At 40.6% G+C, this 24,087-nt stretch overlaps 2 protein-coding genes across 3 annotated transcripts in view; both read right to left on the reverse strand.

Moving 5' to 3' along the window:
• vstm2b (V-set and transmembrane domain containing 2B) overlaps nt 1-17,780 on the reverse strand; it is a 72,987-nt gene extending 55,207 nt beyond the window's left edge. The window contains exons 1-5 of one of the 2 annotated variants that reach the window (XM_072596214.1): nt 16,754-17,780; nt 15,889-16,061; nt 14,104-14,136; nt 13,162-13,528; nt 6,463-6,492 (exon numbers count right to left, since the gene is read on the reverse strand). In XM_072596214.1, coding sequence (XP_072452315.1) covers nt 6,463-6,492; nt 13,162-13,528; nt 14,104-14,136; nt 15,889-16,061; nt 16,754-16,826 — 676 coding nt within the window. In that variant the 5' untranslated portion in view covers nt 16,827-17,780. The remainder of the gene's footprint in view (nt 1-6,462; nt 6,493-13,161; nt 13,529-14,103; nt 14,137-15,888; nt 16,062-16,753) is intronic. The other variant, XM_072596213.1, reaches the window with a different exon arrangement.
• A 382-nt stretch (nt 17,781-18,162) lies between these two features.
• LOC140496164 (ninjurin-1-like) overlaps nt 18,163-24,087 on the reverse strand; it is a 37,135-nt gene continuing 31,210 nt past the window's right edge. Inside the window, exon 4 of the mRNA XM_072595682.1 lies at nt 18,163-20,437. Coding sequence (XP_072451783.1) covers nt 20,290-20,437 — 148 coding nt within the window. The 3' untranslated portion in view covers nt 18,163-20,289. The remainder of the gene's footprint in view (nt 20,438-24,087) is intronic.

The raw sequence follows: 24,087 nt of genomic DNA on the forward strand, positions 1-24,087 counted from the left end.
GGAAATGACTGCCAGACTACACAGACCCCATGGCATCATGATAGCCCACAAACCCACCAACACACTAAAACAGCAGCTAATGAACTTGAAAGACAACAGACAACAGACAACAAGCAAAACTAATGTCATTTATAAAATACCGTGCAAGGACTGTAACAAATACTACATTGGACAAACAGGCAGAATACTAGGCATCAGGATACATGAACACCAACTAGCCACAAAACAATAAGACCCTCTCTCCCTAGTATCCTTACATACAGATAAGGAAGGACACCACTTCGACTGGGACAACACATCCAATCTAGGACAAGCCAAACAGAGTCATGCACAAGAATTCCTAGAAGCATGGCATTCCAACGAGAATTCTGTCAATGAACACATCGAGTTAAACCCCAACTACCACCCTTTGAGAGAAAGAACAGGAAGTGACTTCAACACAGGAAACGACATCACTATAGGAAATGACATCACCAACCCATAGAACCCCAAACATATAAATAGAAAGCAGGAATTATCAGCAGTGCTTTGCCTGAGGCCCACTGCAGATGTTATCTAGTAGGGTGACAAAATGTCTGGAAATGAACCTTCCAGCTCAGCAAGCAAACCTACATCCAGAACCTCAGCCTGAGCTACAAATCTTTTCAAAACTCGGTCAGCTTTGTCAACACCTTTAGCATCATATATACTTCAATTAAATCTCCTCTCATTCTTCTAAACTGAAAATTATTTATTTTTTTTCTTTCAGGGGGATATTCTTATACTAGATGCACTGAGACAAAATATATTGGCCTCGTTCCAGGATAAAGGGGTTGTCTTATGAGAAAGAAAAAATCTGTAATTTGTGAAGATTAGTTTTACGTCAAAAGACAGGACAAAATTTAAAACACAGCAATGAATAACTAAAAACATATAATAGAGAGAAAGGAAAGTAAGAGAAAGCTGGTTAGAAATATAAAAACAGATAGTCAGAATTTCTGGAAAGTACTTAAAAAGGAAAATAGCAACGAACGTGAGCATTGGTCTTCAGTAGCTGCTGAGTGCATCTGCAAACTAATAACTGGAAACAATGGAAGGTGGATATTATTGCATAGTTGTTTTATATCTGCCTTCTTCATAGAAGACACAAATAACATCATAGAAATACTTATACATCAAGAGGTAAAAGAGACAGAATAACAAAACAATTACAATCACAAAAGAAAGAGTAATGAGAAATCTGAATAAAATAAAGGCTCACAACTCATCAGAACATAATGGACTTCATCCAATGGTTCTAATATTAATGGATTAATTAATTTAGGAGAAGGTAGATGCATTGACTTTATTTTTCTAAAATTTCCTTGATTATGCAAAGGTTCAATTAGTTTAAAATATAACAAATGTTATTCCTCAATTCAAGTAAGAAGATAACTGCACACCAATTAGCTTAACACTTGTCACAGACAAAAGGCTAACATGTATTATTTTGGAGATTAGAGCAAAGAAATTGGAAAATCTTGACGCAATTAGACAGAGTCAAGACAGTTTTGTGAAAGAGAAATTGAGTTTGACTAGTTTATTAAAGTTCTTTGGGAAAATAATAAGAAACTTGGTTAAAGGGGAATGTATACAAAGATTTCCAAATGGTATTTGGAAGTTCTAAATCAAAGGTAACTGCATAAAATAAAAGTTCATGGTGTAGATGTTAACAAATTATCATGGGTAGATGATTGGTTGGCTAACAGAAAACAGAGGATAGGGATAAATGGGTCCTTTTCAGGTATTTTGTTTTGACCAGCAGAGTGCCACAGGGATCCATGAGAAGAACTCATGATAGATAAGGAGGTATATTGTGAGGAGGATATGAATCTACAAAGGAATTTAGATAATGTAAGTGAATGGGCAAAGATTTGGCAGGTAGACTATAATGTAGGAAATTATGAACATGTCCACTTTGGCAGCAATAACAGAAAAGCAGCTTGTTATTTAAATTGGATAATGCAAAGCTCTGCAGTACAGATGGATCTAGGAATCCTGGAATACCAAACATAACTTGTTAAAAAAAAAAGCAAGTGATGAGGAAGGTAATTAAAATGTTCCTGTTCATTTGTTTACAATTTATGAAGGTGATTTGGAGTTGGGGATCAAGTGTAGTGTGCCAAAGTTCACAGATGATACTAACATGAATGGTAGAGCAGAGTGTGCAGAGGACACTGAAAGTCTGCGGTGGGAATACAGATAGGTTAAGTGAGTAGGCCATGGTGTGACAGATGGTGTAAAATGTTAGTAAATGTGAGGTCATCCATTTTGGTAGGAATAATAGCAAAATGGACTATTATTTAAATGGTGAAAAATTGCAGCATGCTACAGTGCAGAGGGACCTGGGTGTTCTTGTACATTAATCACAAAACATTCATTCACAGTTTGCAACAGGTAATTGAGAGGACAAATGGAATATTGTATTTTATTGCTTGAAGAATGGAGCTTAGAATTAAGGAGGTTATGCTGCAGCTGTTTGGGGTGCTGGTGAGGCCACATTGTTTGTGAACTGTTTTGGTCTCCTTATTTGAGAAATGATGTACTGACACCAAAGGGAGTGCAGAGAAAGTTCATTAGGTTGATTCTGGAGTTGAGAGAGTTAGCTTATGAGAGGAGATTGCGTAGACTGGGACTATACTCACTGGAATTTAGAAGAATGATTGGGGATCTTATAAAAACATATAAAATTATGAAAGCAATAGATAAGATAGCAGCAGGGAAGTTGTTTCCACTGGCGGGTGAAACTAGAACTCGGGGGCATAGCCTCAAAATAAGGGGGAGCAGATTTATGACCAAATTGAGGAGGAACTTCTTCACCGTGAGAGTTGCGAATCTGTGGAATTCCCTGAAGGGAGGCAGTTGAGGGTACCTCGTTGGATGTTTTTAAGGCAAAGATAGATAGAATCTTGAACAGCAAAGGAATTAAGGGTTATGGTGAGTAGTGGGAAAGTGGAACTGAATCCATGAAAAGATCAGTCATGATCATATGGAATGGCAGAGCAGGCTCAATGGGCCAGATGGCCTACTCCTGCTCCTAGTTCTTATGTTATTATATTATTGCAAGGGGAATGAAATAAAGAAGTAGAAAAAATGTAATTGTACAGGGGATTGTTGGGATGATATATGGGGCTTTGCCTCTTTATTTAGGCAAGGATATAATTACAGTCCTTTCTCTTCACTGAATTAAATTTGAAAAGACCTTGGAATGCAGGTTCATGCTCCTTGAAAGTGGAGTCACAGGTAGATAGGATAGTGAAGAAGGCGTTTAGTATGCTTTCCTTTATTGGTCAGAGCATTTAATATAGGAGTTGGGAGGCCATGTTGTGGCTGTACAGGACATTGGTTAGGCCATTTTTGGAATATTGTGTGCAATTCTGATCTCCCTCCTATAGGAAGGATACTGTGAAACTTGAAAGGGTTCAGAAAAGATCTACAATGATGTTGCCAGGGTTGAAAGATTTGAGCTAAAGGCAGAGGCTGAATAGGCTGGGGCAGTTTTCCCTGAGCGTTGAACACTGAGGGGTGACCTTATAGATGTTTATAAAATCATGAGGGGCATGGATAGCGTAAATAAACACGGTCTTTTCCCTGGAATGGGAGATACAGAACTAGAGGGAGTAGGTTCAGGGTGAGAGGGAAAAGATATGAAAGAGACCCAAGGGGCAACATTTTCATGCAGAAGGTGGTACATGTATGGACTGAGCTGCCCGAGGAAGTGGTGGAGCTGGTACAATTACAACATTTAAGAAGCATCTGCATGGGTATATGAATAGGAAGGGTTTAGAGGGATATGGGCCAAGTGCTGGCAAATGGAACTAGATTAATTTAGAATATCTGGTCAGCATGGACGAATTGGACCAAAGAGTCTGTTTTTGTGCTGTATATCTCTGTGACTCTGACTTTGTAGCTACCTTCCTGTGGATGTTTGTACACTATGCAGAATTCAGAGATCCAAGAAGATACCTCACCACCAGCTTCACAAGGGCAATTAGGAGTGGGTAAGAAATGTAGGTCTAGCCAGTAATGCCCACATTTCATGGATGGGTCTAAAGAAGGCTCATTCAACTGACTGCTGATGGGGTCATCTGAAAAGGAAAGGTTCCACAGGTTGTGACTGTGCCACTTTGAAATTCGAAGAATTGAGAGTAGAGCTTACTGAAACAATGATCATGAGGGAATTGACAGGCTAGATACTGGAATATCATTTCCTCTTGTGGCAGAAACCAGAATTATTGGAAAGAATTTAAAAATATGAGGTCTCTCTTTTAAGAGGAGAATGTGTTTCTCTCATGAAGTCACTGCGCTTTGGTATTATTTTCCTTAGAGAACAGTGAAAGTTAAGTAATTGAATGCTTTTAAGGCTGAGTTAGATTTTGGTGATTGACAAGAAATCAAGAGTATTGGGGGTAAACATGAAAGTGCGTTGAGATCACAGTAAGATCAGCCACAATCTTATTGATTAGTGGATGTACTCGAAGAACTGATTGGTCTACTCTTGCTCCTAATATATATGCTTGTATGATTTTAAATACCCTTCTCAACTTCCTCTCAATCTCCTCTGCTCTAAGCAGAATAAGATTTGTACCTGAAACGTTGACATCTCTACCTCCTGATGATGTCTGACTTGCTGTGTTCATCCAGCCTCCTGCTTGTCTACCTAAGAAGAATAACATACTTTCCCCCATTTATCTACCATGATCCATTCTCCCTGGCAACATTCTCATAAATAAATCTGTTCTGTACCCTTTCTAAAGCCTTCATGCCTTTTATATGGTGTAGCTTCTGGAAATGGATATAAAATCTCAACTATGTTTTATAAAGTTTAACATTACTTCCAGTATTGGAATTCAAAATATATGGATGATACCATTCACTTTATTAACTGCTGTATTAACTTGCCCTGCCATCTTTAGATTAATGGTCAAAACTCCCAAGTCTCTCTATCCTTGCACGCCCTTTAAAAATGTGTGTGTTATCTGTCCCCATTTTTCATAACAAAATGTAACACTGCACATTTTTCTGAATTCATAAACTCCTCCACCAAGGTCCAAGCCAGCGATATCTATTCTCTTGTAAAAAAAATCAATCCCCCATCGAACCAGCTGAGGCAACTTCTGCAAAGGTTTAGACAGCTTTGACAACAGTATAGAAGTTATTAAGAAGCAATATAAAACAAAAAGCAAATGTGTTAGAATGCATCTGGAGAGGAAATACAATCTCAGGTTTAAATTCTCTTTTGTGTTCTAAAAGTGGAAATTTCTGTGACTGAGATAGTGAATGAAAATATATCCCTAAAAATTTCCAAAGATTTGTCCAAAAACAATGGCATAGACAGAAGTGAATCAACATTTTATTTCCATTTGTGAGACAGATCATAATAACTCACTTTTATAGTAATTTATTTTGAGATATTGGGTCAGCTTCAAAATATAAAGAAGTCTTTTGCACTTCATCATGACTAAGTTTGGTGATATTTTCTTATATTACAACAGTGACTACAAATCTAAAATACTTTGTTGACTGTAATGTGGATCGGGATATTCTGAAGCCATGAAAGCAACCAAATAAATATAATTTTCTCAAAATATTTTATTTTTCTTTTGTAGAAGAATGGTTGGAATTATGGTACATGATTCCCAAATACTAGTAACAATCCCCAAGATCCCTAAATTATAAATAATAAGAAAATGGCATGTGACTTATTAATTATAAGCATGCAGCCTCAAACCAAACGGAAATACACAATGAGAAACTCAACAGTTAAAAGATCCAAGAATCCCAATCTGCATACAACAGAATTTTATATTTAGTCTTTGTAAATTAACAGCCTTAATAATAATATATCCTGGATATATAAAATGCCCTTATAGGCAGTTAGGAAGAACTGAAAGGAACTTGGTCACCTAAGCATCATGTATGCTAATCACAGCACAGAGACATAATATGGTTAATTTACTTGCCTTGATTGAGCCATTTTTTATTTTTTGAAATTTTGACAGTTCTAAGATGTATCACAAAATGGAAATATTACATCATCTTATGTGGAAGAGATCTGGCTATGAGGGTCCTCTTATCTAGAATGTCCTCACTGTCTTGCAGTTGAAAATATAGCAATGTTGTGACAGTGGAAGACAGATTAAAACATGAAGTACCTCAATTGGAATAAATACATAAATATATTTTATAAGAAAATCTGTAACATTCCTATAAACAAATGGAAACAGGCAAAAGAACATGCCTATATACAGATATCCCAAAGAACTAAATTTTCTTTACTGAAAATGTGAGATTCAAGTAATAATGCTTGGCTACACAAATATCACAATATAGAAATGAAGAGAAAATACGCATTGACGTATTTAGCTGAACTAAATATAAAGATTTTAACTCATACAATGTTATTTTCAAAGAAGTCAAACAACCTTGTATGATTTGCCTTACCTGAAGTTAGCGTCTGCGTTGGTTTCCCATCTGAAAGAAAGCAAATGCATGACAATATTTAAGAAGCTGTTGAGTTCTCAGTCTGTCTCATAAATGCATTGTTTCTATTCCTCTTGAGATTTCCATATTCAACATCATCCATTTTGAGTACTGTACAGCAATATTGAAAAGGGTAAATGCCTTTGAAAACAAAGAAGAGGAACCTGATGACTGTAGAGCTTGGCACGAGGCTGAAACTCTTCAGCTTCAACTCAGACAAAAAAAACATTAGTTTCTTGGCAAAAACAGTGCCATTTTTTTCATTCAGTCTGATTTTTTTTTGTGTCGTGGCAAGTGAAGTGTTTGGAGTAGGACTGGTGGTCCTTGCCTTATTGGCTAGTTCCACCTTAATGAGGTGATGAATGTCATACTGAGGTTGAGTGAGAAGCAGGAGGGATTTTCTTGGAATTTTGTTGTACTTTCCATGGAAACAATTTAGTATCAAGCACAGAAACGTAAGTTAGAATAATGTCAGACACAGAATAAAGCTCCATTTACATTAGTTTGATTATTTTTCTTTAATGCAAGTCAGAAGAGAATTCTTACTGTATCAAAGTTTGATTTCTCACACTAATCATCGGTGTAACCTTTTTGAGTTTTGATTGCCAAATTAGTGCCAATTAATACTCAACTTTGGCCAGATTTGTGTCGAATGCCTATTACCCTCAAAAACATACACAACCGGGGCCCTTAGTCGGTTGAAAGAAAACAATCATGCCAGCAGCTTGGGCTGGATTCAAATCAAGATTTAAAGAGAAATGCCAATGCACTAATCAACTGAAGCATCTTTTAAAAATCGCTCACAATCACTACATATTTCCAGTGAAAATGATTAACTTTGGAAGAAAAGTTGCTCTGGAACTATCTCAGCCTTGAAAGGATTAGAATAAATATTGTCTTAATACCAAACTATTATTTGAAAACCGACAGCAAATTACACATTGCAGAAATGTTCCTGCATTTGTGCTTGCATGGATGCATGCTTGTTTAGTTTGCATGACAATGCATTTACATTGATAAATCAGCTTCCTAATGCCAAGGGCAAAATGGTAGATTCACAAAAAATGAAGTTTGTGATTCTGTTGCACAGAGAAGTGAAACAGTTTGACATTGCAAATGTTTTAATCTGTAAATCACTTAAATGAGTTCAAGGACACCTCGGACAGCCAGACCTACTCCAAGCACTTCACTTCCCACCACACGAAAAAAATCAGTGTCAATGGAAAAATGGCACTGTTTTTGCCAAGAAACGAAAGATTTTTGAGTTGAAGCTGAAGAGATTCAGCGTTGTGATAAGCTCCACATTCATCAAGTTCTTCTGTTTGTTTTCAGCCCGTGAAGTGTTAAAAACCTCAACTCACTTTTGGCCATTGTGTCTTCAGTGAGTTTGTATCAACCCGCGGATTACCTGGAGAACTTTTGTGACCACACTTTGAGAATCAATGAACAAGTGGAACCAGAGCATATACAGTGGTCTCACAAGATCCAAATTAAACTAGAATAAATATAAAGCACCTCTATTTCTTGTATATGTCTTGTATTCTTGCTGTTATTTGGAAAGAAAAACCCTTCTGTATCAGAGTCCTTGTTGTTAGTTATCTCCAACATTTGCAGATAAGATGTTATTCTAAATAGTAAATGCATCACTTTAGCTTCCTGGTGGATTCACTTGGACTATATGGCCAATGTGGAATGGAGTCAAACAGCCTGGGGACAGTCTAGATTTGATTTTTGGTGTTCACTGATTGCAGCCAGCTACTACAACCGGCTTCAACACATTTGGGATAGAAAGGAGAAAAATCAACAGGGGTCAATATTGAGATACACTTGTCAAAAAAATCAGTTCTGCATATCAGGTGAGAAAGAAACTGGGCTCAGCTGTGATGCACAGCAATTTCTCAAAGGCAGTTTATTCACATCTGTCATAAATCTAATAGCTAGGTTCAGCTCTTAGCTCTGATGACTCTAACTTCCTTCTTTTAACAAACAACAGTAAATAACATACATCTTCATCTGCTGATAGGCTGTAAATAGTTCCATAGATTTCAGTACACTATCTTGAACTGAAGTAAATTTTGAAAGTAAACGATCAACCTTATGACTTCTTTTTGCCATAGTTGACCAATGGAGCTCATATCTGCATAGAAAGAAATGCATCCAAAATCTTGATTTTTATATGGCATTTCAGCTTTGGGGAAGTGTTTACTGTTTTGCCTCCCAACTGAAATGCACAGGAACTCATATGAGTTATTTAAAGACGCTGTACAATGTCCATACTTCAGCAGCAGTCTGTAGGACAGCTGGATAAGTATTTCACTGTCACTTGACTTCACTACCAGTTTTAACAATATTTTTATTATATATTTCAAGAAGTATGACAACATCAACAAATGGGCCAAACAACAGCTGATTCTAGCACCATAACTTAATTGAAGTCTCCATCTCTCCAAAAGGTGACTTTAAGGCAAAAGAAGCAGACCCGGGTATGAATATCACCAGGTAACCCAGGACTAGATGACACTGACAATAAATGGCAAACCTCTCATCACTGAGACAGTAGACAATGCCCTAGACCATTTTCCAATATAACATTTCAGACATTACTTTCCTTCAGGGTCCTACTCAGACACTAATGCATTCTACCACTTTGAATCAATGTGTGCATAACTAGCCATTTACAATGCTTCTTCATTTAAAATGGCTCTGTTTTTTCTTAAGTCTACCAGCTTAATATTTCTCAAAGTCCTTATGCAAGCTCTTCTGTGTCACTTATCAAATTATTTTTACTGCTGAGTGTTAACCTCATTTACTCTATATTCTTGTAGGACTAATTGGGGCATTATATTCAAAAATTGACAGAGAATTCCCTTACAGGGAAAGTATTTAAAAGGAAGCAGGAAGTCAGGGAGCATTCAGATTTGACCGTGGAAGGTAGCAAATTTGACAGTATCTTGGAACAACTTTATCTCATAGGGGTAATGCCCACTCAATTTTAAGTCTATTCTCCTTTCCTGCAGAGTTATCACAGAAACCAATGGCATAGAGGATGAAGCTAATGAAGAAGAAAGTAAAGAGGATCACCTGAGTCACAATTACAGGATATTGCCAGGAGTGTAAACTATCTTCCTTACTGAACAACAGTGCTAGTAGGAGGGAGACAACACAAACCGAACAAGAAGAAATCAACATGAGGCAAGGGCCACCTCAGTTGCTTGTACAACATTGGGAGCAAGATCACTTAGGTGGCACTGAACAAGAATACTAGAATTGAGGAAAAGCTCAAGTAGGAAAGATTTACACAATTGTGATTCTTTGCAACTATTATCTGAAGACAAACCAAATGCTGAAATGGTACTTTGACATTCAAAGAGACTAGTCATACAGGGAAGGATGCATACATTTAGTGCTGACCTACTAGCATAGTAAAGGCAAAGAGGGTTGATATGGTGGGATGGATAATGGACTGAGAGAATTAATTGAGAGACAAGGAAGTACTCAATGAATGGTATGACACGAGGAATCTCAAAGGGACACAAGGATCTTGGGTGCTTGTCCAGAAATGCCCAAAGGTGGCAGAGTAGATTAATAGAGTAGTTAAGAAAGCATATAGGACTCTTGCTTTAATCAGTCATGGATTGAATTCTAAGTGCAGCGAGGTTATGTACCAGCTATACACAATGTTGATTAGGCCATAGCTGGAGTACTGTGTGCAGTTCTGGATACCACTATATAGGATGCATATGATTGCACTGGAAGGGGTGCAGAAGAGATTTATCAGGATGTTGCCTAGGATGGAGCATTTTAGCTATGAAGAGATACTGGATAAGTTTGGGTTGTTTTCTTTAGAGCAGAGAAGGCTGAGAGGGGACCTGATGGCTTTGTATAAGAGTACAAGGACCAGGTGGATTAAAAAAAAACATCTGGTCCCCTTAGTTGAGGGGCCAAAAACAAGGGGGCATAATTTTAAAATGAAAGACAGAAGTTTAAATGGAACTTGAGGAAATTTATTTTCAAACAGAGAGATGTAGGGTAGTTGAGGTGGTGGCATCACAAGCTTTAAAAGGTACTTGGATGAGCACCTGAAATGTCATAATGTTCAAGGCTATGGGCCAAGTGCAGGAAATAGGACTAATGTAGATGTAGAGGAGTTTTGTTGGTGCTAACTTCATGGGCAAAAAGGTCTCCTTTATACTATATGATTCTACAATTTTATGAATGTCTCTTTCTATATCTATGGGAAAAGGAATTCAGGCTACAGTTTTAAAGCTGCATGTATTACGTCAAAGACTTCAAAAGTGATCTGTCTTCCCATTATCATTGCAGCAATGACTGAGAATTCCTCTAGGTGCTGCCAACATTGATCATCTGATCTATGCTTTTCTTGTTCCATCTGAACACAAGGCTCTTGTCATCACATGTGTCAAAGTCCTACCCTTCCTAAAATGTAAAGTTTCAAATGTCACATCATGATACACCTGTTTTTGACATCTGGTCTAGACAATATTACATTATCCTTCATAACATGATCAGGCAGCAAACACCATGCTTTGTGAATGTTAATGCCCTTCTCCCTATGCCTTGCTGTGGAACTCCACTGCTTCTGTTGTGTACACTCACAGGGATTGTTAGCAAGAGAACAGAGGGTTGATGTTGTCATCCAGAAACCATCCATTATTTTGATTATATCCCCTAATGAGGCCAAAGGTGGCTGATGAAGGAGAAAAACACTGTACCAACTTTCTGCATATTAAGATTTAATGTTCGAGATTTTCTGATTGTTGCCAAACATCGCTTGCACATTGACAGAGTTGAAACTAGTCCTCTTGATATGATTGATTTTATGTTCTGTAGACACCCTCAAAGCGACGTGGGTGCCATTGATTTAATCCAATGTTTTAATAAAACTGGTGTCTCAGTCTCAATGTGTCTTGCTGTATTGCCAAAGGTAATCAATTGGCTTGCTCTCCTTCACAGAATCTCAGTAAGCTGATCAATGCATGCCTGTAATGCACACAAGTTGATATCATGTAAATCCTTTGTGGCTGCCTGCAATGATCCTGTGCTATAGACACTGAAGGATGATAGTCACTTTCATAACCATTGACAATTCAATGCACACACTTTAGCATAGCTTTGGGTCTTTTTGCTGCAGAAAAAAAGTTATTTTGTTGCTGCTTTGCTGAAATACATAACAGAATAGCTTTCATTAGATCTTTGTTGCTCATAAACAGTACATTATTCTATAGGGAAAATGGGTGGACTTGGTGTGCTGCATCTTCCTGATGTAGTGCCTCTCTACAGCTCCAAACTGTGCTGCCCCTCCTCTATGATAACTGGTCACAATCATAAAAGGGTCCCCCCCCCACCCTACTTAAAGTGTAGCACAGTGGCTATGTTGCTGGATTCAAGTTCAAACCTTACTACCACAACTGCAGAAACTAAATTGAATGAAATCTGTCAGGAATTAAAAAGCCAGTAATGGCAACCATGAAATTACTGAATTCCTGTAAAAACCCATGTGGCTCATTTGTGTCCCTGGGGAGAAGAAATCCACCTGCCTTGTTTCCTTAAGGAATTTCAACATATGCTGATGTTTTCTACGAATACCTTTGATTAATTTTTAATACATCATTTCTGCAAGTTTCGAAATATTCAGTAATCAATATTATTACCACTTAAATTGCAAAAACAAAAAAGTCAATTTATTGGTGAAATCGTTATTTGAAAGTCATTGACGAAATTTTCAAAGGCAAAATTCCAAACACGCGAATAAGTGCCATTCTTTGCCCAATGGTAGCAATTTTACATCAAACACTTCTGCGTTCAAGTCACACTCCGGAAACTTCAGTATATAATCTGGCTGGCGCTTTCAGTGTTGAGGGAGTGTTGCACTGACAGAGCTGCCATTTTTCAGTTGAATTCTAAAACTGAGACCACATATGCACCCCCCCTCCCCCCAGCTGGATGTCGAAGATCCCATGGCACTCGAGGGGAATTCCCTCACGCTCTGCCCAACACAACTAGAACAGACTAACAACTCATTGCTTTTTGGGAGATTAGATTAGATTAGATTACAGAGAGTTCTTCCTATACACCTTTGACATACTACTCTATGGCTACATTTCCGAAGTACTTCATGAAATGCGGTATTCTGTGAGGCCCTGGAGTTGTGAAAGATAAAATTGAAAACACCAAGTGCTTCCTCCTTAAGTAAACCGGTGGCAATGTGCTCAGACACACTCTGGTTAATCTCGGCAATTGCGGACGTGGTAGCAGCATTTACCGATTCATTCTGTAGTTATGATAATATATAATATAAGCTGCATGTGCGAACTCATTTAGAAACCCGGCTTAGTTGATTTGTGACGAAAAATCGCCGAGTTGATACGTTCTCCGTAGGTGCTCCCAGACCTGTTGAGCCTGTCCATTCACATTTCAAATCTCGAGCACAGTGTTTTGTCAATTGTCTGCATTAATTTGATTAGCGCACACACACACACACACACACACGTGAACAATGCATGCTTTAGGTCTTTTTTTGCCGCAGAAAAAGTTACTTTGTTGCTGCTTTGCTGAAATACATAACAGAATAGCTTTCATTCGACCTTTGTTGCTTGTACAGGGCGAGTGCCCACACGGTGGCAATGTAAGATAACTTACCGGAGGTGTGCTGTCCGATCATGGCTGCGTTGCCTGGGGGCGGGGAGACAGAGGCGGGACTGGCTGAGGAGACGGTATCGTTGCCAGGACCTGCTTCTGCCCCTCGCCTCTTGTCTGAGCCCGGTACCGAGGTGGAATGCACGCTTCCCCTCCGGGGTCCGTTACTCTGAATGTGGGAGACAGCTTCGGCCGCTTGCATCTCCGGGCTGTAGCGGGCTAAGACCCGTAAGGTGGCCTGGGCTTTGTGTTCCTGAGTTTCGTCGTCGATAAAGTCGGTTACTCTGCATTCATAAACACCCTCATCCTCCTTCTTCACACCAGAGAGCCGCAGCTTGTGCGAAATGTCATTGCCCATCACCCGGACAGTCTGTAGGCAACAAAAGCCTGGATCAGAACAAGGGGCTCCAAACACACGAGCATAAGATCAGCCTCAACACAAGAAACAGAACTGAAACACAGTATAAACTAGGCAGCGATCAACATGAACAATGAGAAGAGCAAAAAAAGTAAATTAACAATTAAACCTGTAATGCAACACTATTAATGATCCAGTCTAGGGAAAAGAAACTAAATATAGGATATACTTTTCATTTGTTTTTTACAAAACTAATAGTTTTAATAATAGTGCAAAATAATTACTGACTGGGTTGAATTATGCCATTTTAAAAATTATTTAACTGAATGAAATGGTAACGTGTATGAGAAGTGAGGATATGAGCTTTCTCTTTATACCGCTGCGGTTACTAGCGGCTAGTTTTTACGCAGGGATTCTGCAGATAGGCGAATCCAGCGTGTTCCCAGTTATTGTAAGCACTGAGCAGCGAATGAGCGTCGCCAATGTGGCTCGTTCGTCCCCACAATATTCTGTGGCGAGCAATGCTTTTTTAGGATTACTAACAGGGGCATGTTAATTAATAGCACGAACTGGAAAGTAGCACTTACGCTGATTTTGGTGGCATCTTTGTTGACTGGTACCTGGAACAAGTAAAGAAATTGTATCAAATCCCCCAGGCTAAGGAATCAAAACTGAAACTTAAATCTTTCTGACAGACATGAGCAGGAGGGAAAGGTTATTAGAAACAAGAGTGGAATGTCATTTCTTGATCTTGATCTCCGCCCCCCCCCCCCCGATAATTTAGATTGCCATGTGCCATAAATTATGCATTTAACCAGTGTTCCGATTCCAGCCCGTTTTTATCACTTCTGGAGTTAGGCTTGTGTAGCAGCAGCAATTGTAATGTGATTAACGCCGCTGATTGCCAGCACATTGGAATTTTTCAATTGTATTATACATAATAATGTACTGATGCAATTACAAACGTGTAATTGATATATTTCAGTGTTGCCATTTTCTCGATTTGCAAATGATTAATGCACGTCTGAGGGAGCGAGTGTGACAGGTTCTCCATCAGTGAGAAATTACTGAAAGGGATCAAACTGAACTCGCCCTGTCACAGAAACCTGGGCCTTTCAGTTGAACTCTCCTCTGCCCCCAAACTACCCACAAGATTGATGCCCTGTCTCATTGAGGTAAAAACAATGACTGCAGATGCTGGAAACCAGATTCTGGATTAGTGGTGCTGGAAGAGCACAGCAGTTCAGGCAGCATCCGAGGAGCAGCGAAATCGGATTTTGCCCGAAACGTCGATTTCCCTGCTCCTTGGATGCTGCCTGAACTGCTGTCCTCTTCCAGCACCACTAACCCAGAGCCCTGTCTCATTGCCCGAAGGAGGGAGATGGATTTGGACCAACCCTGGAATGAAGGGGAGACTCCGATTCCCAATCTATACCTATTTTGTTCCGGATATCTTGGCTGGGACGTTCTCATAGGGGAAGCTTGTCTGATTTGGAGACAGCTTTAGAATGCCTTTACACCACTTGGATACGGAACGGAGTAAAAATCTTAAGACTCCCATTCAGAGACAATCCCACTGTGGTTCTCGCGCTTGAAGTTGTTGCGCTGATATTCTCCGGCTCTCCCCACACCTTCACCGTGGGGCCGGTGACAAGTCTGCCCTTGTGAGAACACTAGGTTCAATCCAAGGGACTGGGCTGCTTTTTACCCCAGACTTTCTGTTTTCCGGGCTCTTAATTGCCTCGCTCACCCACACGAGAGGTTCTTCTGCACTCGACTTCACGGGTTAGCCGCGTGTGGCAGGTGGCATCATAAGCTTGTGCCCGCATTGGGTTTGAAATCCTAACGCATCCCTCGCTGTTGTTGAAACCGAGAACATTTTCAGCTAGCTGGATTTTCTTCAAGGAACCCTCAACCTGACACTGCTGCTCTATTACTACATTAACAATCTGGCGCGATGGTGCATTTTCACTCTGGGGCAACTCTATGCGTTTCCATCTCAAGCCTTAAGCCACAGTGAGCCTCCGCGGAGTCTGCAGTTCGTTGCATCTTTATCAGCAGCGGTTGGCCTTAAATATTGCTCTGACTTTGAAATGTACTATTTCATGTTGACAGAAAGATTTCTACCACTGGCTTTCCGGGATCCTTTCTCTTTAACTATTGTGAGCTGTGGTAAAATAACTGGAAATAAGCTTAGCTCTCTTCCTCTCACCTCTCTCCCCCCCGCCCCCTCCACCCCACAATCATTAACGGTCAATGCCACGTTGTTATAATGGGATTTCTTCAGCTTAATGCTGTTGTGAGTGGTTCGGTAAATGCCTCGGAGTTGAGTGTCTTTGCCTCACCCAGGTTCGCCACTCTTGCCCCCTTACCTTGGGCCTGGCTCCCTGGGCACCGCGTGCCATCTCCCGGGGGGACTGCTTCAGGTACCACCACTGGATCTCCAGCGAATACGAGGTGGTCCCACTGGCTCGGAACGCGCAAGACATCTCAATGTCATCGCCTTCTTTAGCAATCACATCCTGGGGTACTTCAAGAAATTTTGCTGTCAGAGAGGAAAAAAAAAATCAGGGAAGATTATAATGCGATGGTTAACAAAATTAAAACGAAGTCTGGTGGTTTCCCCTCAATCAGTGCGCGGGGCGGATTTGGAGGCTAGCCTACATGGTTTCAATTCTTATCTAAGTCATAATTTAACTTTGTCCACAACAGGTATGAAATATTTCAGCCAATCCCCATTAGACACCAAGTGTCTTTCGTTTCTGTCTCACACGAACTACATTATAAAATCACCCACATTATATCATTACGAATGAAAATTCCACCGCCCCCCCCCATGCCAAACCCTCCGCTCGCTCCAATTTCGTCCCCAAATGCAACTCTAATTTACAATGGAGTGTCTGTAATCTGGGTGTTGCACGGCCGGAATATTTTAATTTTGCCATTCAATTACTTCCGAGCAAACAGAACAGCAACTCTTCAAAGTCGAGAATGCTGAATGCCTGCGTGTTTTGAGGCTGTCGCCAGGATTTTCAGCTCCCAGTTCAACTGGACTGGAAATACATAATTCTACACAACGTGCAGTCAGCACTTTGCCGGTCATCGGGGCCGGTTAGTCAGATGTGGCTTCCACTAGCTTTTTGCCCAGCCTGTAGGTCCCCGTGATCTCATCCCGAGCAAAGCAACTGATACTCACCCATCTCTCCAGCGAAGGAGATACTGCCTGAGTTTACTCACCGTTAACACAGAGCAAAAGCGGTGCGTTCAGCATCAAGTAATAGAGAATATTGGCGATCCCGCGATTTTCCATTTCATAGAGACTTTGAATGGACGGAACAGACGCCAGGCAATGTTAGATGTCGAGCTCTCTGGAGTGCTGCGATCCCATCCCAGTTCCAGCGCCTCAGACCTCCCTGTCCAAGGTTATCACTGTAACAACAGCTGGCTCGGTGCTGACTGACGGCGGGGGGAAACGGGATCGACCACTTGATCCTGTTCTTTCCTCCGGGACTGGAGGGCACAGTCTCTGGTGTATGACCGAGATGCCCCGTCTCACAAACACGTCTTGCTTGAATACATGCTCGGACTTGCGGGTGATCAGCAGCTCCGGTTATTCCCGCACGCTGACAGTGCGGCTGAACGGACGGGGTAGGGCAGTGATACCGAGCCGGACTGCCCCGCACCCATTCCCGTGTGAGACACAGTCTCTGATCCCCCCTCCCCCCCACCTCTCCCCTGGGGCAGAACTCAGTGAGACAGCCGCGTCTCCTCCAGGCTTCTGTGGGGGTGCACAGCACTCGGGTCTTGGGGGACTGGCTGGATTAGCGGCAGGAGAGGCTCTCGGGCATCTCGAGCAGGGTAGCAGCAGAGCACTGTGCCAACATCAAACACAGGGGCACGGAAATCTCAGCCAACAGGCAGCAAGAGGGAAACAACAGAGACGTGCTCCACCGGCTCCCACATCAACAGCCTCCACAACCTGTCGGCACGATGGATACAGCTGACGTCTAACGTGATGGATCGAGCAGCGAGCAACCCCCAAAAAAACCCGAGTTGCCAATTCAGTCGCTAGCGCCATGTGTCCCGAGCGGGCATGCACACCTCCCAGTCAGTGGGGGAGGGAGGGGGATCACACACAGCAACCAGGAGAGGTACATCTTGAAATTATGACGCTTTTGGGAATCCTGTAATCAGATAGCCCCTTGGGGATCATAACTAAAATCCGTGGATTTTATTTTAATCCGAAGTGAATTTTGTTGCGAGGATTAAGAGAGCGGAATTTCAATCAGACTTTGGTTTTCCCGAGTACTGTGAAGGGACGACTATTTGAAAACAGAGCAGAGCACTCTAGCCTCCCCCCCCCCCTCCCCCCCCACCCCCCACTCCCCTGTGTGGAGCTTGCCTGAACGGACTCTGGATATATACCCCCCCAGTGACAGAATGATTCTTTCCCAGTTAGCTGATCCTGTAAAGATGTTGCTTCAAACTGGAAGCTGTTCATGTGCTGCTCTGTGTGGATGACCTGGTCGAATACAAACCACACCATCTTGATGCAATCATTGGGAAAGCAGACGCAGACACGATGGGCCAAATGGCCAACGACTGGGGCTGTGATACTCATTTATTTTTAAAATACTTACCTTCTTAAACTTGCCCGCGACCATGTTCCATAATGTCAGTTGTTTATGGCCTAGACACTCCTCAAACAGCAATACTAACAGCTACCCATATCCCAGTCCTTTAGAATACATAATGTAAAACTTGACGCCTGTTAATCATCTTCTAGCAGTTTCAGTAATGCAGTGTGCGCCTTCATTAACCTCCAGTTTGGACAAAACTTTATTTGTAGGGCCCCTTTCTTATTTGTATCAAAGGTCTTAAAATAAAAATCTGCAAGCAAAAGTAAAACAAAACACAATTAATTTTCAGTGAGTCAGATATCTGGCTCAAACTTCTCATATGGGTCGAATAATGTCAGTCCTATCATCATGCGGAACATCACCGACCACTTTCTGGGTCTAAAATCGAGGGTATGTTCAATTGGAAAGAGCTCCAGTTCCACCTCATCTTGCGACAAGCTTGCATCAATGACTTTCTGATGTGCCTACACTTTCTCTGTGTTGATGCATTGCTGATCGGGGAGCACTCTTTGAACAGGGAGAATATCAGACGATCCTCATCTCTCTCCACAGATGCTGTCAGAGCTGCTGCGTATTTCGAACATTTTCAGCTTTTGTTTCAACTCAGTTTAAATGTGGCTCTCAAGCAATGCGTGGAAAGCACTGAGAGGATGCTGCACGGGAGAGGCCTGTTATTTTAGTGTTAATCCGGGGATTGCTGCTACTGATCAATGCAAAGAGAATTCTGCAACTAAATATCCTTAAAAAAAAGCCTTTTTGGTTTCTTTTTAAAATTCGTTGTAAAATTTACACCGACGTCAGACATAATAATCCCTGGCAGCAGTTCGACGAACAAAGACAGAAAATGCTGGAGAAACTCGGTAAAGCCAGGTAGAGACAGAAAGAGATTTAATGTTTGGAATTTATCATGACTTTTCTTCAAAGTTCTTCTTCAGTTCCGAAATTCCGACCAAAGCTCGAAATATTAACGGTCTCTCTCTCGTCAGATACTGCCTAACCTGCTGAGTTTCTCCAGTATTTTCTGCTTTTATTTCAAACCACCAGCATGCGCGGTTTTGGAGGACTTTGGGTTAATTTCACGTGAGATGCGCTCCCATTTGAAATCACAGGAACCAATAAAACTTGACAATAAAATCGGAATAGAAACTGTTCGGTTGTGCTCAGCAGGTCAGACAGCATGGGAGGAGAGAGAACTTCTGTTGGGCAAAGATGTTGAACGGAAAGGTGTCGGGAGGCTGATGAGCCGGATTCGCTGTCTGCAAGCATTTAATTTCAGTCTCCAATATTTCCAGCATAGTGTTTTTGACTATAAATTCGCTTTTTGGACGCATGTTCTCCGCACATCTGGCCAACCGAATGCATTCACGAGCGGATTAAACTAAACAGAGTCTGCAATACATGAACTTTACTGCCAAATGTAATCTCTCAGTACATTCTACCCCAACCCCATAAAAAAAAACAAAAAATTCGGGATGCAAAGACAAAAATAGCTGGCGACACACGGCAGGTTTGGCATCTGTGAGCAGAGTCAAGCTTTTGGGTCCAGTGACTTTTCATCAGTTGAATGCCCAGGAAGTTGAATGCTGCATTCGCTGTATAGAAGCTGCCAAGTTTGCTGAGTTTCTCCAGCTATTTCTGGTTTTATTTCAGACTTCCAGCATCTGGGTTTTTATTTCAGACTTCGGGAGGCTTGTGCTGCTGTAATCAACTCTTTCCCAAGGGCGGTGGTAAACTAATTCGCAAGGTGCAGTTTTAGAATAAAGCAGTTGAAATCCGCGTCCTTTTAACGGTGACCTTTAAAAGTGGTTCAGTTTGATGGTTCACGTGGACATCGTTTTATGTTCCCAGAACTTTAGTCAATGCAAAAGTCCCGCGGAATTCTTATCCCGAAGGAGACGGCAGCCGTTGGTCGACATTTTTAATTGCTTTAGAGTGTAGTGTTAGTGACTAACAGCGATATTGCCATCGCGCTGGTCAGCACCGTCAGTGTGTGTGACCAACAGAGACAGAGATCCGCTCACTGCCGATGGGAAGATGCCAAACTGAAGAACGGGGTGTTAGAGCCGGTTACTTGATCAGTTGTACTTTATTTTTTTTCTCTGCAGCCGGTTTTACTGTGTGTGCAGAGGATGGTTAACAGTTGGTACAGGTAACAACTTGACTGAGGCGTTGGTCCTCCAGCGTGGCCTGGGGAGGACTGAACCAGAATGAAGTGATGAAAACATTGACAGCTGTGATCACCAGGATCAAGCCGGTCACAATATTATTCAGTAGATGTACTCTGAAAATAAAGAGGAAAGAGCTAGGAATCAAATACATCAAGGTCATGGTGGAAGATATGACTTTTTTCACACTGACACTCAGCTTGGTGCTTTAAGCCCAAATCTGCTATTTTTAAATATTGAGTGATGATCGACTGTGATGAGAACCAGCATTGGAACATTTAAATTTAAGATTTGCATGTGTTGCAGATATACCCACTGGCAGTGCCAATGCCAACCAGTCATATGGAGGTTGGTCAATGAAGCTTTAGCTAACTGCCTCCAACTTTGCTCTCAGGAACCTGTTACCAGGCGTGCCTGGTAACCTGTCATCAGTCTCAACCCAATTTCTGTAAATTTTGGATGTACAACTCAAACCATTTTACCAACAAAAATATAAAACTACTAGTCTCACGCAGAGGGCCCCTGGGGATACATAGTTGGAAAACTCAGCTCTGCTGTTAAATGAAAGTGTTTTTTGAAGTTTGGGGGCATTGTTGGGAGAGAGTATCTAAGGGATTATAAGATTGGTTTTTCTAATTCATGTTGTTCGGGAATGCTCAACATTATAGACACAGAGCAGTTAAAAAAGAGTGGAAACTGTTATTACTGGATCTCTATCCTTTGATGTCACCTCAGGGTTTACAAGGCTTGAGCTTGGTCTATGCTTAGAACAGCTGTAAGCCCTTCTGAGACATGTAGGTAAGATGTGAGAGAAGGCTGTTTCCCACCTAACTTTCCGGAGTACTGATTTGTTGCATTTGAGGACAAGCAGTACCAGAAAACATGGCACTGTTGTGTGTCAATGAACCAATGCCAGCTCAAAAGATCCTTGGAGATCCAAGGACAAGCCTCTTACACTATTTTGCTTATACACAGAATAGAATCAGAGAGAGGGCAAGAAAACCACATATTAATTGTTCATCAGTTTCTTGCTGCATTCAACATTAGAAATTGCCTACTATTAGTGGCAGATGGTTTAAACACTATGGTGATAATGATTATAAGCAGAGAACAGGCTATGTTTGCAAGGGTAAGTCATTCAGTGAAATTTCAGAATATATTTTCATATATTCCTGGTTTTACTATTAACAACAGAGATTTTTCCCTAATATGTCCACTTAAAACTTTCTCAACCCACAAAAGCTGTAAAATCATAGTAATGTTGCAACAATAAATAAATCAATAAATAATGTCATTACTTAATGTGATTAAGCACACACTGTTATATTTGTTCATGCATTGAGGCTCTGAAACAGTTTAGTGGCATCACTAAAAATATTAAATCAGGTCTATCTCTGCATCTAACTTAAATTGGCAGAACCTCTATCAGCTTCATTTAGTAAATAATTTAATTTCCGACACAATTCAAAGGATATCTGGTGCAGTCACTCGCAAGATTTTGTATTCTAGGCTCCATTAACAAAGCAATTGTTTTACAAACACCCTGGAGTGAAACAGTAGCTTTATGCTGAGACCACAGTTAAAACATGTGCATGTCTAAATACAAAGCAGTAAAAATTCAGGAGATTTAGCTGGCTGCCTACTTCGCTGAAAATTGCAGGAAAATTCCAACATGATGATAAAATAATTACTGTGTGAATACATTAATACCAAATGTCTTACTGAGATTTGGCCAATATAAAAGGGCTGCTCTGAATCAATTGAACTCCCTTGTTCTCTCTCTGTACTTCTCTTTGATATTTGAATGGAATCCAAGAACCTTCTGGTGTGAAATAATATGCTGGTGGCTGGAAGTAATTTTCTTCTTGAGATAATATACATCAATATCCTTTAGAAAAGGTTTATAATTGAACTTAGTGCAAAAATTAACTATATTGCACCTTTTAATGTCCAGTATCCAAGATGTACTGCAGACAGGATATGAGAGATCTATAATTGTTCATATTCTAACTAATTAATAGTTTTACATTATTTTTGTCCAATACCTGAAAAATCGACCTTAAAATAGATGGGCATGTTGTATGATATGGTAAGGATGTCATGATATGATATTCACCACTTTCCATCATTACTATATTCTCTGGAGTTTTGAAAAACGAAGTTGATCTCATTGAAATATACAACATACTTAAATGGATAGAGAGGATAGATGCAGGCAAGATGGATCCCTCATTAGGGAGCCTAGAACCAGGGGGCACAATTTGAAAAATACTGGTGAATACAAGGCTTTGAAGACTGGGTGTTTAAAAAAGCCATTAAGTGTTCAACCAGCCATGATCACATTGAATGGAGGCTTGATGGGTTCATTGGCCTAATCCTATTTTAATGTTCCTATTTGATACTTCTGCTGAAAATAAATGATGCCTGTATGGAGAAGGTGTCTGGAAAATGGAAATTCATTGAAAGGGGCAATTACTACTTTTCTAATGGTCATATACCACTTGTTGCTTTGCAACTTGGAGTCTTGGAGGCCAGGAGAATTGTTAATCAGAAGTTGAAAATTATGAACTATTCTCATAGAGATTTGTATATCAGGTTTTCCACAGGATATTGACATGAATCTTCAGTCACACGTCTGGTCTCCAAAGATCTGGAGACGTGATTATTTGGCCTTATGAGTATGTAACATGCAGAAACATAATTAATTGTTCAAAAGACATTTATTTTAGAGCATAAAGAGGTTACAAAATTAATAAAATGAAAAAGTACACTAAGTTAATATTTTTGACTCAGGCTGATATTACTAGACCAAATTTGGGAACTTATTTGTATTGTATCGCATTTGTCACTGAATTTTCAGTGGGAGTTGTTGTAAGCTATCCTAGCTCAACTTAACTGTCCTACCTAACAAAGTCATTCAGTGAAATCAAATGTTATTGCAAAATTTGGAAAAATAATGGCTGGTTTGGGTTGGATGGGCAGGTAAAGTAGTAAAAATCTGAAAAAGGAAAATAACCGCTTTGAACTCGTGCAGATTTAACAGAGGCCACATCAATTTACTCTCAGGAGATAGGTCAATCACTGAAAACTTTTAAAGAAGTGACATTGCATTCCTTTAAACAGGATTTCGATGTTTAACTTACTTTGGTCAGGTTTCCTGTGCCTTGAGAAAGTTGCTAGACCAAAGTAGGTGAAAAGCTTGGATCCATCAGGTAAGTGCACTACATCTAGACCAGGAGGAGCTAATCCAACCAGTCGGCATGAAAGCACCCTTCCACTACCACCCTCCAACCCTCCCTCACATCATCTTCCAAGTTCTTGGCTTCCCACTGACCTCCACCTTCTTTCTGAGTTTGTGCTGATCACACCAGATGTCTCACCCATTTTATTCTACCGCACTCCTTACTTCACTCTCCTATGGGTACAGTTCAACAACATCTAAACATGGCTTTTTCTGGAGTATTCCCCACCTGATAGACATCTAATCATGTAAATCAGGCTGTTTTTTATGCAGGGACTCTTGTCAAAGAAGCCAATCCATGCATGGGAACATCAGAATAGTATTAGGTCATTCAGTATCTCAAGCCTGCTCCACCATTCAATGTGATTGTGGCTGATCTGTGACCTATCTCCATATACCTGCATTTGGCCCATATCCCTTAATGCTTTGCTTAACAAAAGATTATCTATCTCAGATTTAAATTAACTGATCAAACGTTCACTGCTGTTTGTAGAAGAGTTCCAAACATCTACCACACTTTGTGTG

Source organism: Chiloscyllium punctatum, chromosome 26 (assembly GCF_047496795.1).
Source record: "Chiloscyllium punctatum isolate Juve2018m chromosome 26, sChiPun1.3, whole genome shotgun sequence".
Taxonomy (NCBI): Eukaryota; Metazoa; Chordata; class Chondrichthyes; order Orectolobiformes; family Hemiscylliidae; genus Chiloscyllium; species Chiloscyllium punctatum.